The sequence below is a fragment of the Solanum tuberosum genome, unplaced genomic scaffold (genome assembly GCF_000226075.1).
Source record: "Solanum tuberosum cultivar DM 1-3 516 R44 unplaced genomic scaffold, SolTub_3.0 scf00191, whole genome shotgun sequence".
Classification (NCBI taxonomy): Eukaryota; Viridiplantae; Streptophyta; class Magnoliopsida; order Solanales; family Solanaceae; genus Solanum; species Solanum tuberosum.
The window spans coordinates 506,388-521,729 of NW_006239117.1; the positions used below are offsets into that span (position 1 = coordinate 506,388).

The following is a 15,342-nucleotide window of genomic DNA, read 5'->3' on the forward strand; positions in this document are numbered from 1 at the left end:
TATATTCTAAAACTATACAAAAAATACTATAAATTACAATTTTTTGCATATCAACATGATGATAAAATACATCGTAAAATGTTAGTCAAAGTTCTTATCGTTTGACTCTAAAAATGGAAACCAAGACAAGTAAAAATGGACGGAGGAAGTACTCCCTCTGTCCTTAATTAGTCCACTTTTCCTTTTATAGTTGTCCCTAATTACTTGTTCATTTTGACAAATCAAGAAAGAACAAATTTTTTTACCTATTATACCCTCAATTAAATGACTAATTACTTTGAAAAATATAGAACTTTTCATCCACTTCATAATTAATAGGGGTAAAATGGTAAACTCACTATGTCATTAATTGATTTCTTAATAGGTGTGTCAATTCAAAAGTGGACAAGTAATTAGGGACAAAGGGAGTATTATTTATAATAAAAATTATAAAATTAATTTTTTCCCCTTTTAGGGGGCTAGGAAAGTCTTCTTTTTTAATTACCATGAAGTTTCAAACAGGTAACTAGTATTAATAGGTTAATCAATTAAGGCAATGGAATCAAAATTTAATACTATTTCCTAACGTCCAACTACTCATGGTTGATTAATAGAACGATTTAATTGCTATAAATATATATAACCAAATCAAGCAAAATAAACAAAATGCACCTAAATCACTTTGGCACGTCTTTTCAATTCGGAAATGTGAACAAAAATCACAATACGTACCATATTATATTATATTATATTATATTATTTGATAATTGTAATCATTATATAATGTTACACATCAGCAAATTTGAAGAATAAATTTATAAAATAGTAGAGTACGAGCTAGAACTATCATAAAAAGTTAACATAAAGTTAAAATACGATTATTAAATAATAAGCAAATAAAATAATAATAATAAGGGAACGATGTAACACTAAATCAATGTAATATAAAATAAGATTTTTTTATCAATATATAATGATATAATTTAATTGTATATACAATAAAATTTAAGTTATAATCAAAATAAATATTATATTCTATCTAGCAACATAATTTAATATAATAATAACAACAACCCAAACAAGTTAAGTAATCCTCCATAATTTAAAAGGTAAGGGTTAAAAATGCTCCATTACTATGGGATATATGTTACGAAAAAATAAAAGTACAAGATAAAAAGAGATATAGTAAAAAAAAAAAAAAAAAAAACTTAGTAGATGAAACTGATGTACATATGAAGAAGTCACAAACCATTATTTATAGAGTAGTTTTTGACCTATCCGCCTAATATAATTTTTTTTTAGGAAGAGTGTTTAATTAATCATTCTTTTAATTACTGAAGTAAGGTGACATATGTTATGTTGAATGGCTGCCAAGTGTCCTATTAAATATCAATATGTTTCCACTAAATATTACTCACACGCTATAACAAGATATCTATTTAAACTAGTAGTAAGCTATTAACTTGATTGCAAAGCCTAAAAAATTATTGTGAGACTTCTCAAAAATCAAATGTCAATATAGTATGTCTGTTCACTAGACAACATGATTATATTAAAAAAATATTTTTAGTTAAACAAATTTTTATTTTAAAATAAAATAATGGAATCCGAGCGGTATCATTATATGATTCTCTCCCAAATTAAATGTACTGAACTTTTCCTTTTTTTATCATATTATTGATCACTTTTCCATTTTACACGATATTTAAGAAATTATAAACAAGAAAATAATATTATTAATTTATTTTAAAAAAAATTCTTAAAAAAACAAATATAAATATTTTAAAAATGAATTAATTACAAAATTTAATTAATATTTTTTCTTAAACTTCTAATTATAGTGTTTAACTAATATGAGACGGAAGGAATATACAAACATATCCCATAAAATTTGCAGTTCATTTAACAGATTTGATGAGTCATAATAACAGACACGATAAGGCTGAGATCGTCAGCTGATGTCAATTTTCACCAATTACACATACCCCAACAAGTAATCTCTCTTTCTTTCTGGGGTTTAAGAATTTGAAAGAGTAAAAGATAACATTTTTTTTTGCAGAATCAAGAAATGGGAACTGCCAGTGTTGAGGAGTCCAAGAAACGCCCTCTTGTATTTGCTTATTATGTTACTGGGCATGGCTTTGGACATGCCACTCGAGTTGTTGAGGTACCTTTGTCTTCGTTTTTTTTTCTTATTATCTATCTTTTTAGTGTAAAAATGTGATCTTGATAATACCCTTTTTCTTTGTTTTTCCGAAATGGTTCTCTAATTGGTGAATTGGGTTGTTCTTGATCTTGTTGCTTTATCTGATAATGAATTTTGGTTAAAGTTCCATTTTTTTGTGATCAAGGGGCATAATTGGAGTTCTTTATGATATTGGGACCCAAGACTGAATCATTTTGCACATGATTTCATTACTTCGATTATCCACTTAGTTGATGAGATAGGAAGGTGAACCAGAAAAGTGGAGGTGGAAGAAAATAACTGGTCTTGATTGGTGACTCTCATTTGACTGTTTCTTGGAAGTGTTAGCAAAAAACCTTAAAAAATATGTATATTTCAGGGTATTTAAACTTCAATGGGCTTGTTAGAGAAGTTATCAGAATATGGGAAATGAGTAATGGTGGAATTGTTTAATTAAGAGAAGCAATTTTTATACAATTAAGGGCACTGTTAAAGTGCAGAAACCTACTTATCCTAACTTATAATTGTAAATTGATGTAGTAGACTGCTGTCCTTATGGTTGTGATGTTCTATATACATCATGGTCCTTCAAGTCTGATCATTGCATAGTGTCGTTCTGCAAACTGTTGGTGCATCAGAAGATCATACAATTGTCCTGCTTGTCAGCTTGTGGTTTAAATCTTGATTTATTGTCTTGCATTATGGAAATTATTTCTGCCCCAACAAATGTGATTTTTCTGCTGCTTAGGTCGCTAGAAATCTCATCCTAGCTGGGCATGATGTTCATGTCGTCACTGGTGCACCTGCCTTTGTCTTTACATCCGAGATACAATCTCCTCGACTTTTTCTTCGCAAGGTCTGTTGATTTTCATGCTCCCTCGCTGAAGAATTCCTAATTTGTTTCATTAATGGGCTCTTTTTACTATTTTTTAACATTATTTAACACCTTGCAGGTATTGTTAGATTGTGGAGCAGTTCAAGCTGATGCGTTGACAGTGGATCGTCTTGCCTCACTAGAGAAGGTATTCCCACTACCTTAGGTCCTTTTTGTGAAGATTATAATTCCATTGTAGTTTTTCTTTGTTATATTGCTAGATGGGATATTATGCTTGACTGGTTTAATCGTTATATGTTCAACTTTGTTGCTTCAGTATTCTGAGACTGCTGTTGTACCACGTGCATCTATTTTGGCAACAGAAGTGGAGTGGCTAAAATCCATCAAGGCAGATTTTGTGGTAAAAGAATTGCTTCTCTTTTTTCATCAATGACAAATTAAAAGTACTTTGCTGGCCTTCTTTTAACTCAATAAGTTTAATTAGTCACTGGTGTTAAATAGATATGGGAAAGTAAAACTGAATAGATTAAGAATTTTGAAAGTAAAACTGAATGGAATAAGAATTTTGAAATGTATTGTTTTCTTTCGGAAGCTTAGCTTAGGTCATAACGACTTTGTCTTAGCACTACTTTTGTGACTTAATCGCTCTTTGTAGAATAAGTATGTAGGAAGTTATCATTTCTTTCTTTCAGAAGCTTGGCTTAGGAAATATATGACCGTGTCTTAGCAGTGTAATTTTGTCCACTGCTCTCTGAATTACCAATATAAATCTGTTTGTTCATAGTTAAACCAGCAATTAAGAGAGGGAATTTTTTTCTCTGATCTCCAAAAATGTGATTTTTGGCTTTTCTCATTATGCCTTTCCAAGGGATTGGAGGAACTATATGATGTTTATGTCTATGTATTCTGGAAACAGGTATCAGATGTTGTTCCAGTTGCTTGCAGGGCCGCAGCTGATGCTGGAATTCCATCTGTTTGTATCACCAACTTCAGGTTTTCACGTCTAACTCCCTTTTTACTTCATATCTTCTTTGTCCTCTATTTTTTGGGTGAAATGAGAGTGTGTATAATGATACAAAAATGTTTAGCTAAATAAAGCTCAAGTGAAATACGCCACATGCTTCTTTGATTTGAGGTTTAGAACGGGACACCCAGATTATACTTCTGATCCTTTTTAAGTCCTGAAAACTATTTTATATATTTTGGATTAATCTTTGTACACTGTTGCACAACATGATGCTATTATTTGTGATGATTCTTGGCGATGAATGGACTATGTCCTTTTGTTGGTTGTCATTATATTCGTCAGTAGATCAAGGTTAAACAAATATCCCTTATATTCCTGCCATTATTTTTTCCGTGTAGCTGGGACTTCATCTACGCAGAGTATGTAATGGCAGCTGGAAATCATCATAGATCAATAGTGTGGCAGGTGAGATCTGAGAGCTTAACCATATCCTGCTAATGTTCAATTTTTAGCTTGATAATGCATTATGATAACTTTCCCACCGTTAACTTTGTCATGCTTGCTGATTAATTGTGAGATGTGAACCTTGTCCAAGTTTTACCTACAGTTTGTTTCAGTTTGATTATATTTTTCCAAAATTATGATCTCTGTTCTTTTTGGTGGCTTTATGTCTAATGCAGATTGCAGAGGACTATTCTCATTGTGAATTTCTTATTCGACTGCCAGGATACTGTCCAAGTATGTTGGTGTGCTGCATACCAAAAAGTTGTTATATATGTTTTTTCTTGTTCTTCATCAACAATAGGTCAATTGCTTAATTACTGCAGTGCCTGCTTTTCGTGATATAATTGATGTGCCATTGGTTGTAAGGAGATTGCACAAGTCTCGTAAAGAGGTCAGATAACATAATGTTCAGTCTTTATTTGGAAGAGCTAGAATAATTGGAAGAATATGTATCTAAAGACATTAGTTTATTGTCACTATTGTAGGTGCGGAAAGAACTTGGAATTGGGGAGGATGTGAAGGTTGTTATCCTGAATTTTGGTGGACAGGTGAGTCTACGGATCTCTTTGACTAGGTCATCTAGTAAATATGTCAAAAGCATTAAAAATTTGTCTAGAAACTTTGGCTGCAGACTGAATTTAGTTGCTAGCTTTGTTTCCCTTTTCTCCTTGACAATTTTCCAAGTTATCTTATCATGTTCTTGTTTGTTTTTCCTTAATCAGTTGGACTCTCGTATTTAATTTAAATTTTGATATTGAAGAGTGGTTCAACCATGATTGGTTCAGTCCGTGATCTTGGTGCTTTATAGTAATCGATATTGATTTGCTAATTTCAAAATTTAGTAATATAGTTTGATTGATAGGAGGTAAACAAAGAGTAGTTTATCAATATTTCCATTATACCCGTTCCACAAAAAAAAAAGCACATACAACAATTAGAGTTGTCAATAACAAGATGATCCTAAAACATTTTCAGGTTGACGGAAAACTTAATAATAACTTGTGAATGAAACATACTCCCTCTTTCCCATTTGATGTTTGACTAGTTTCAGACATTAGTTTGACTAGAGTATTAGAAGCAGTAGTGGAAGAAAATGTTACAACAATAGTTAAAAAGTTAATAACATTAATTATTAATCTGGTTAGTTAATTGTACTTGAGTTGTTGTGGAAGTTGTATAAAATTGATATAATTAATGCAATGGTATGAAATAACTTGAGATATATCCCAAAACAGGAAGAGTGTTGTATAAATTGGGAAAGTTTGACTTGTCCATTCTTTTTCAGTTCATTACCATTCACGATAAAATGGGTAGTTTTGGAGTAAACAAGATCTTATTTTCGGCATCTCAAAAGTGTGAGCGAAAGAAAAAACATCTAGGACAGAGGGTATATCAATTTTGTCATTCAATATTGTCTTACACATCTTCTTCTCACTAATAGAAATATCCTATAATTAACATATCAGTACTAGAATAATGCTCCTATTTTCATTTGCAGCCTGCAGGTTGGAAGTTGAAGGAGGAATACTTGCCAACTGGTTGGTTGTGTCTGGTATATGATCTCTTGAACTTTTAAGCACACGTATTATTTCCTTACACGATTTAATTTGACGTCTTTTCTGTCTGTATTCAGGTTTGTGGTGCCTCTGAGAGCGAGAAGCTACCTCCAAATTTTTTAAAGCTTGCAAAGGATGCATATACCCCGGATCTAATGGCAGCATCAGACTGCATGCTAGGTTAGTTGCATGTTGCATCACTGAAATGCCCGGTAGAAAATTAAGCTGTTCCAATAAAGCCTTCTGAATATTCTTCTGTTCCAGGAAAAATTGGATATGGTACCGTCAGTGAGGCCCTGGCGTACAAGTTACCATTTGTATTTGTCCGTAGAGACTATTTTAATGAAGAACCGTTTCTCAGAAATATGCTTGAGGTAGAGTATATTAGCACAAGCTTCTTTCTTTGGTTATTTTTCTTTATTACCTCAAGGTTTGGTAAAGATACTGTAATTAAAGCCTATAATTTTAATTAGTACTATCAAGGTGGTGTTGAGATGATCAGAAGGGATTTGCTTACTGGACATTGGAGACCTTACCTGGAACGTGCAATGACTCTGAATCCATGCTATGAAGGAGGAATTAATGGTGGTGAAGTTGCAGCTTGCATTTTACAGGATACAGCTTATGGTAAAAATTATACACTAGACAAGGTAGAGTTGTATTCACTAAAAAAATTATTCCTCATCTTGTTTATTTTGATTAAGAATTATCCATGAGCTAAACTAATAAATTTGTAAATTGTACCCAGTTATATACTAAGATTTGCTATTATATAACTTTTAGCTGAGTGGGCCAAGGAGACTGCGTGATGCCATAGTTCTTGGATATCAGTTGCAAAGAGTTCCCGGAAGAGATCTCTGTATTCCAGATTGGTATGCAAATGCAGAAAGTGAACTTGGTCTTCGTACAGGATCACCTACTGCTGTAACAGCTGAAAACAACTCTCTACCAGACTCGTAATTCTTCTTTCATCCCATTAGTTCAGCATTTAACAGAATAACTTCTGAGTGTTAATAGGGTTTAATGTTTTTGATTTTCTTCTCTTAGATTTTCTCAAGACTTTGAGATTCTCCATGGAGACTTTCTTGGTCTGTCAGATACCTTGAGTTTCTTGAAGAGCTTGGCAGGATTGGATGCATTGGTTGATTCCCCAACAAAAACAGGAAAGCACACCATTAGGGAGCAGAAAGCTGCCGCTGGTCTCTTCAATTGGGAGGTCTTCTTCATTTCATGCCAAACTCTCTTATGTAATTTTATTTGTCACCCCAGCTTCTCTACCTTCATAAGGTAGGGGAAAGGTCTGCTCACACACCACCCTCCCCAGACCCCACTTGTGGGATTACACTGGGTTTGTTGTTGTTTGACTAACCCTGCAACTTGTCACCCCAGCTCCTCATCCTCACTTCCATTAAATCTACTGCACCTATCAATACCTTAAAGAGTTTAAGTTATATACCGTCAATATAATGAATTTTACGCCAACTAGTGATCTGTACTTGTTGTAGCAGGTAAGCTGTCTTGCTTTCAAGATTTCAAATCCCACATTCTAAGAGACTTACCTGTAGATAATTTTTTACACTCAACAGTGTGTATACCTTAGACTCACCTCAAAATGGAAATACTAAACACCAAAGAGGGAAGCAAAGGAGAAGAAATGAGAAAGGGGATAAACAACAGAATAGAGGGAGAGAGAGAGAGAGAGATGATCCACATAGCATCATATAATGGTCTATTCACACCCGTTGAATAAGGACCTTTTCAGACTACCAACTGCAGAGGCAGACACTATTGGGCAACCACTGGCAAGAACAGTAAATGGGAGGTACTAAAGAATAAAACAGCGTGATGATTTAAAACTTGGGTTCTAATACCAAGGTTGATGTAGCAACAAAAGGGAGAAGACTAAAAGTCAAGGGGGGAAATTTAATAAATAGGGAATTCAAACTCAGAACTCATGGAAGTAGTATAACTTTCCCTCTTAACTAAAAAGATAGTACTAGTAGTTCTTATCTCTAACTAAAAGATAAGATGGTCTCTTTTTGATTGAAAAATCTCTATGTAACAGAAAGATAATGATAGTACAGTTCTTTTTAGCTACATCAGGAAGTTGAAAATGATTTTAATTTAGGTATCATGTTTCATTCCCCTTTTTTTGGAGAATGAATAAGCTAATGTAATCATTTTACTGTCATTAGCATATTCCTTTTATCTTGATGCATCCTTGGTCCACTAAAAGTTGCTTCATCTCTGGAATCTCGAAATTTGTCTTAAAACCTATTTTATGGGGAAGAGAGGATCTTCTTGTGTGCACTAAGCATGTCCGTGATATAGTGTGTTTCCTTCTGGAAATACTTCAGTCACTGTTCCCTTAGTTTCTTCTTAATATTTAAAGGTGACTTCCCTTAGTTTCTTTTTAATCTTTAAAGGTGACTTTTCCTAATCTTGTTGAAGGTTTCTGTCATACCTGGCTTACTCGCCTAAACTTTCTATATATAGGAAGACATTTTTGTTGCAAGAGCACCTGGAAGGCTAGATGTCATGGGTGGAATTGCTGACTATTCTGGAAGTCTTGTTTTACAGGTATCCTATTCACTTCTTTTAATTCTTTGTGTGATGCCTATTCTTGTTTGTTAGACCAAGTGTCGTCTCAATACATCCAAACTTGTCTGATGGATAGGTTCTAGTTCTTAGCTTCTCTATCTAAAGCATGGTCTCGGAAATGGGCCAAGCATGTAGCTTGAGCTAAGATTTCTCTATGGCTGTCTAATTCAGCTTTGAATTTGTATATGGTTGCTAATTCATTGACCACTTAGTTGCTCTCTGAACACCCTTTTTGCATTTTGAATATAATTTAAAACCAACCTTTTAAATGTTAGTCACTTTGTTGCTCCATTTGAAGTAGTAGGACATTTTATTTCAGTATCATTACTTTCTCCTTTTCGGTCTTATATAGCATTTAACAATTTCCTTGCATAAACACATACCAAAATAGTCCACAGCTGTCTATGCACTATGCACTATGCATGTTGTGGTTATACAAACATGTTAATTGTACATATTAATGCTCAATTTCTTGACTTCTTCGACCTTGTTACTCCACAACTGAGACATTCCAAGTTTCTTTGTTTGCCTACCTGTTGTCTATTTAATGTTATCTCGTTATTTTTTTTCATATGCATACTTATTGACGGGTCGTTATTTGCTTTTACTTGGCATGTGTGCTTGCTGAAAAGGCTTGAATTGTTAAGGGGCGTTCGGTGAAGTTTAAAGACTAATGTTTTTGTTGTTCACTTAATGTTGTTGCTGCAGATGCCAATTAGAGAAGCCTGTCATGTTGCTGTTCAAAAGATTCACCCCAGCAAACAGAGGCTTTGGAAGCATGCTCTGGCTCGGCAGCAGGACAAAGGACAAGGACCCACCCCTGTGCTTCAAATTGTATGAATTTCTCACTGTAGTTACTTCTTTGAAGTATATGATTAGTGTTGAAGCTGGTTACTCGAAACAGTTGGCTGTTCTCGTCTATTTTAATTTCAATTAAAGGGACCGAGTTGTGTGTGCAATTTTGGGGTGTACTAGAATCTCTCACACTTACAGACACGCAAAGAAATTGCATCTCTCTTCTTGAAATGTGGTACAGTTTCTTCAGAAGTGATTGTTTTGGTCTGTTTCGATGTCAAACTTAGTAGCAAACTAGCTGTTTCAAGTTCTCAGTATCAGAAATCTGAACAATTGCAATACTCTAGCTGTTTTGACTGCAATCATTACCATTCTCTTGAAGCTTTACCAATTTGCGCCACAATAGGTGTCATATGGTTCAGAACTGAGCAACCGTGGTCCAACATTTGACATGGACTTATCCGACTTCCTGGAAGGGGATGAACCCATAACTTACGAGAAAGCAAGGCAGTATTTTGCCCGAGATCCTTCCCAAAGGTTTATCATTCTCCCATTCTACATTTTCCCTACTTGAATGTCTATCTTTATGTTATACTAACTTCAATCCAATTTTAGATGGGCTGCATATGTTGCTGGCACAGTTCTAGTTTTGATGAAGGAGCTTGGCATACGCTTTGAGAATAGTATCAGTTTGCTGGTCAGTCCAACTCCATTACTCATTGCCTTGTTTTCTTCTATTCTGTCTCTATATCTATTACTTGAATAACTGAAATTACAGGCGACGGTTCTACGTTTCTCTTCTATGCACTGCCATTCAATGGTGATACAATCTATTGCCTTGGTTTACTCCATGTATTCCTTTTAATGTAGCATACTGTTAGTTTGATTTTTGCTAAAACCTCATTACAATAGGTAACATCTCCCTTAACATCCTGATAGCATGAGCTGCTTACATACACTAGTCTCCATTTCATGTGGACATAAATTTCATCCTAATGATTATACCACACCATAATATCCACCCATATGTCATAGATCTCACAGTAACGCACAATATTTCCTTCTGATCTGTCAAACCCTCTGATGGTGGTTGCCTCAATGGGCATTGCATCGGCAAAGTAGCTTTGGCAGTGTAGAGGTTGGTAGACTACCTAGCTACTAATATAGGTATTTTGTTCTGTTTCATTCACTTTTACGCGGATAATGGTGACTACCCTTTTTTAATGACGTAATATATGGTTTTCCAACGAATGTCACCCTATACCTTTACAGAAAAATCTAAACAAGGGAGATGAGTGTAATATCATTAACCACAAGAGAGGTTAGTATTATGATGTGATCACATGAAAGCCAAGGGGAGGTCTTTGAAATTATCTCTTACATTTATGATTTAATAATTGGTGTCTTTCTATTATCAGATTTGGCGTTCTCAAATTGCACAATTGAACAAGCAAAGTTTAAATAATCTATGATGACGCTCCTTTATGAACTTGCAGGTCTCTTCTGCTGTCCCAGAAGGAAAGGGTGTGTCATCCTCTGCATCTGTGGAGGTTGCTAGCATGTCTGCCATTGCTGCTTCTCATGGTAGTTACTCTTTCCATTTAATTTGTATAACTATGCACATGTTATAATGAAATATGTACTTATTTGTCGAGAAGAATCATGTAAAGTAGACCATAGCAATGCTAACTTGTACTGGGTAAGAGTGTGTGCACACACATGGACGGTCTACTCCCCCCTTGGTTTAGGTGCACAATATGAAATGATAGTAAAATAGGAAGGAACTGACGACAGGGAGGGGGGAGTTTGTAAACATCTCAGGCATGAACAAAGGTTACTTCATCTCGACAGGAGTTCACCAAGTCCAAGGAATGGCCCAACTAAGACTAGAAAGTGTCCATTCGTGTCAATGAAACACTACTCATGGTCGTCTATGTTAGTAATAGCCATAACGACTTCGAGTGCAGCTAAAGTTGTATCTCCAAGAACTGGAGTATAAAAATGACAGGATTAATTGTCACGTGATACACATTGTTGCTGACAGCCTGCTAATATTTTTTTGTGTGAAGCATGAAAGCATTCATGAAGCCTGGTTGACATCCTCAGGGGCAAAAATCTAGTTCATATAAAATGCTTCTGAAAGTTTAGAGCAATCAATGCACTTAACATAGTGTACATTAAGATGTCTCATTTCTTTTTACCCCTTTTTTCCCTCACAGCTCTAGTCGCATGCTGATGATGTTACTCCAAACTATCTTTTCTTATGCTTGATTCTGAGTAACTGATTCCCTTAATTCCTTGTTTCTTTCATTTGCCTTAAAGTTATTCTGTAGACATAGCCTTTTAGATTTTTCTTGGAACTTTATGAGGTTCTCTCTTAAATCTTCATCAGTTTACAACTTCATCAAAAGAAAAATCATTGGCTTACAATTTTATATTGGCCAAGGGTGTGATTGTCAATATAAGTTAACGTGAAAGAGAAACAAAGAGAGAAGAAAGTTGCAGTAATTACAAATACAATAATGGCCCTAATGACTAGTGACTAGGCAATTGTTGAGCGAAACACACAAAATCATGAACTTGGTCATGAAAATCTGAACAACCTGGAAAAGAAAATTTTAATTAATTCTTGTCTGTCCCTGAAAGATTAATGTGATACTGCCTTCCTATTTTCATGACAAAATATCATGAGTTTGGTAAAGGACATCTACCTGGACCACCCCTACCAAAATAACCAGGGAACTATTCTCGTTAGGAAAAGGTGTGACTGGTTCCGTATTATCTCTTCTTTTTGCATGCCTTTGTTTAGGCTTCCTAAAAGAAGATATTAAAGTTTTCTTTGGTCCAACGATGTATAAGCTCCCCATTTAATTGATCCATAGTAATTTGAACACTTTCTTGATATTACCCCATAATCTTGCGTTCTTGCTTTCCAGGGTTGAATATTATCCCAAGGGAGCTTGCATTATTGTGCCAAAAGGTATTATTTCTCTAGGGCTTCCAATTGATAATTTTTATCTTCCAATGGTTTGATGTTCGCTAGTAGTGCAGTACCTGATTAGTCAGTCTGTTGATGATAGGTAGAAAATCATGTAGTTGGAGCGCCATGTGGTGTAATGGATCAGATGACTTCTGCATGTGGTGAAGCCAACAAACTTCTAGCAATGATTTGTCAGGTACTGAGCCAATAAATTGACAAAATTTTACTGAATTGGTGTTTATCGAATGACTTAGATTAGTTCCCTATTATTGCAGCCTGCCGAGGTGTTAGGTCTAGTGGATATCCCTGGTCATATAAGAGTATGGGGGATTGATTCAGGAATAAGGCACAGGTATCAGTTTTAATATTTTCTGTACCTCTTTTACCCTCTTTAGAAGAAAAACAACCTTGCTTGTCTAGCTTCAGGGATCTGATTAATGGATGCCAAGCTAACATGCTTTGCACTTTTTGCCGAAGCTGATTTAATTTGAGCTCATGCAGTATTTTCTTGCACTAAAGATGCATGCTCCATTGAACTTCATTGTCGAAATTTCGAATTCCCCAAAATCAGTTTCTTTGTATCTGATTTGGTTAAAGCCCTTCATGTCTTCCATGATCGAGTGATAATCATCTTTAAGTTCCAGAACGAAAACCCAATCAGTTGGAAAATAAAAGGCCGGTTAGTCCAATTTTGTCATTGAAACATTAGGAAAATACTGCATCTGTGAAACATTAATAGGGAAAAGATGATCAAAACACTGGATTGAAACTGATATGAGAATTATAGTAGAAAGGATACAAAAATAAAATAAGCAATACAAGATATTTGACCTGGTCTGCGTGTGCTGACACCTCCAAAAAGAGTGGATGAATATTCCCATTCCTTCGAAGGATACCAACCCTCTCAATCTCACAGTACATTATTTTCTGGTAATCTCTTTTAATATTTGATAAAATTGAACCATCAAACTGCCACAGCTCCAGGAAAGCTTGTAAATCTTTAGGATTGCTTTTGAAATATTGAATTTCAGTGCAAATGCAAGTCACATTAGCGTAATATAAAATTCCTACGAAAGAAACCAAATAAATCTTCACTGTGGCTGCATGCGATGGTGAAGATTGAGGAAACTTTGTACTGCTTCAAGAATAGCTACAGGAAAAAGCATTGATACTAAATGCATTGACTAGTTACTAGCTCTTTCTTAAGCTTCATTGATTTGACATATTTAGCATAAACCAGTTACTCACTTTATGTTTTGTTGATGTGCAAAACATAAATATGCACTTTCTCCTTCTCCATCCATGTTTTAAGATTTACCCACCACTGTGCAGTGTTGGAGGTGCAGATTATGGATCTGTGAGGATTGGTGCCTTTATGGGCCGAGAGATTGTCAAGTCTATTGCGTCAACACTATTGTCACAGTCCTTGTCAACCAATGGCAGATACCCTGATGATTCAGAGGAAGGTGGTGTCGAATTACTAGAAGCTGAAGCTTCATTAGATTACTTATGCAACCTTTCACCGCACAGGTAAAATCATGACACTGGTAGTGCTAGAAGAAGAAGGGAGCATTTTTCATTTCCATTCTGATTGTTATTAGTTCTTTCTCAATCAATGCATGTGATCTCTCCTCTTTTTCCTGTTTTCCTCTGCACTATTGGCTGTTTTCACTTCTTTTTGCTTAAATGTTATTCATCTGTAACAGTCAACAAGCTTTTAGATTGTGCTATCATGCCCCACACACTCTGGGCCAATTTTTACCATACATGACTCCCTTTCTCCTCCCATTCAAATTCCTTTCTTGGTCAAAAAGAAAAACATGTTCTCCTTGTCCTCCACAATGAATTCATCCATACTTTAACTATGGTGAAAAAAAATAAAAGATAGATTGTTGACACAAATAACAATAAGAGCATCATGTCTTGGGGATGCTTGGCTTGTTTGTGGCTGTTCCAATCAGATCGATCTCTTGGGTTGTATAATTCATAAATGGTATTGCTATTGTAGATACGAGGCTATGTATGCCAAGATGCTTCCTGATTCTTTAATAGGTGAGTCATTTGTTGGAAAGTACTCTGACCACTGTGATCCGGTAACGACAATTGACAAAACACGTAATTATGGGGTCAGAGCAGCTGCCAGACACCCTATTTACGAGAACTTCCGTGTGAAGGTTAGTTTTCTTGAAGTGGCCAATTTGTGATTGACATATTTGAAGCAATTTTTTTTTCTTCATATCCTATCTACAGTTTTACTACTATTTATTTCTTGTATAATTGAATGTCTTTAGATTATGGTGTCCTGGTTTCTGGACGTTCATAGGATTTTACGGATTATGGAAATGATGACCAATTTATATTGTCTCCATAGTTGATGGAGGAGGACATTGTCCCGAGTCTAGGTGATTCATATCTTTAGGGGAAAGAAGTAATTGAGTTGTTTGAACTTTTGTCTCATTACAATTTGCAAGTGTTACTGCACCTCTGAAACATAATAGGAAATGCAAAGCCTTGATCGCCCATTATTTCTTAAAGAAAAAGATAGAAGCTACAACAAACAAGCAACCAAAACACAATATAAACAAACTTAAGCTAGACATCAACGTTACAAGATGGAGAGCTGATTACATTATGGCCAAGAAATTGAAGACTTAAAAAATAAAGCAAAACATTGCAGAAGAACGAAGAATAAAAAAGATAGAACGACTTTTGAAACTGGATTTTTTTAGAGAAGTCTGAGCCAGGAAATCTGTTAGAAGAACATTCAAGGAAGAAGACAATTATACAGGGAGAACTGGCTCCCTAGACAAGATATACTTGGATACAGAGGTGCAAATGCTTATTGCTTCAACATGAGGACAAGAACACAAGGAAATACTCGTCATCAGCACTTGTGGGTTTGCTAAGTTTAATGATACCCTCCCCCCCCCCCCCCCACCA

The 15,342-nt window shown here is 35.0% G+C and overlaps 1 protein-coding gene across 2 annotated transcripts in view; it reads left to right on the forward strand.

Annotated features, from left to right (window-relative positions):
• Positions 1–1,896: 1,896 nt before the first annotated feature.
• LOC102582665 (L-arabinokinase-like) overlaps positions 1,897–15,342 on the forward strand; it is a 15,496-nt gene continuing 2,050 nt past the window's right edge. Inside the window, exons 1-26 of one of the 2 annotated variants that reach the window (XM_006355144.2) lie at positions 1,897–1,972; positions 2,039–2,146; positions 2,913–3,020; positions 3,118–3,186; positions 3,316–3,399; positions 3,916–3,992; positions 4,365–4,431; positions 4,647–4,704; positions 4,794–4,861; positions 4,956–5,018; positions 5,969–6,022; positions 6,104–6,206; positions 6,291–6,400; positions 6,500–6,676; positions 6,810–6,982; positions 7,074–7,242; positions 8,523–8,606; positions 9,336–9,461; positions 9,829–9,959; positions 10,038–10,119; positions 10,919–11,006; positions 12,359–12,402; positions 12,503–12,598; positions 12,678–12,754; positions 13,735–13,932; positions 14,411–14,576. In XM_006355144.2, the coding sequence (XP_006355206.1) occupies positions 2,048–2,146; positions 2,913–3,020; positions 3,118–3,186; positions 3,316–3,399; positions 3,916–3,992; positions 4,365–4,431; positions 4,647–4,704; positions 4,794–4,861; positions 4,956–5,018; positions 5,969–6,022; positions 6,104–6,206; positions 6,291–6,400; positions 6,500–6,676; positions 6,810–6,982; positions 7,074–7,242; positions 8,523–8,606; positions 9,336–9,461; positions 9,829–9,959; positions 10,038–10,119; positions 10,919–11,006; positions 12,359–12,402; positions 12,503–12,598; positions 12,678–12,754; positions 13,735–13,932; positions 14,411–14,576 (2,571 nt within the window). In that variant the 5' untranslated portion in view covers positions 1,897–1,972; positions 2,039–2,047. The other variant, XM_015312225.1, reaches the window with a different exon arrangement.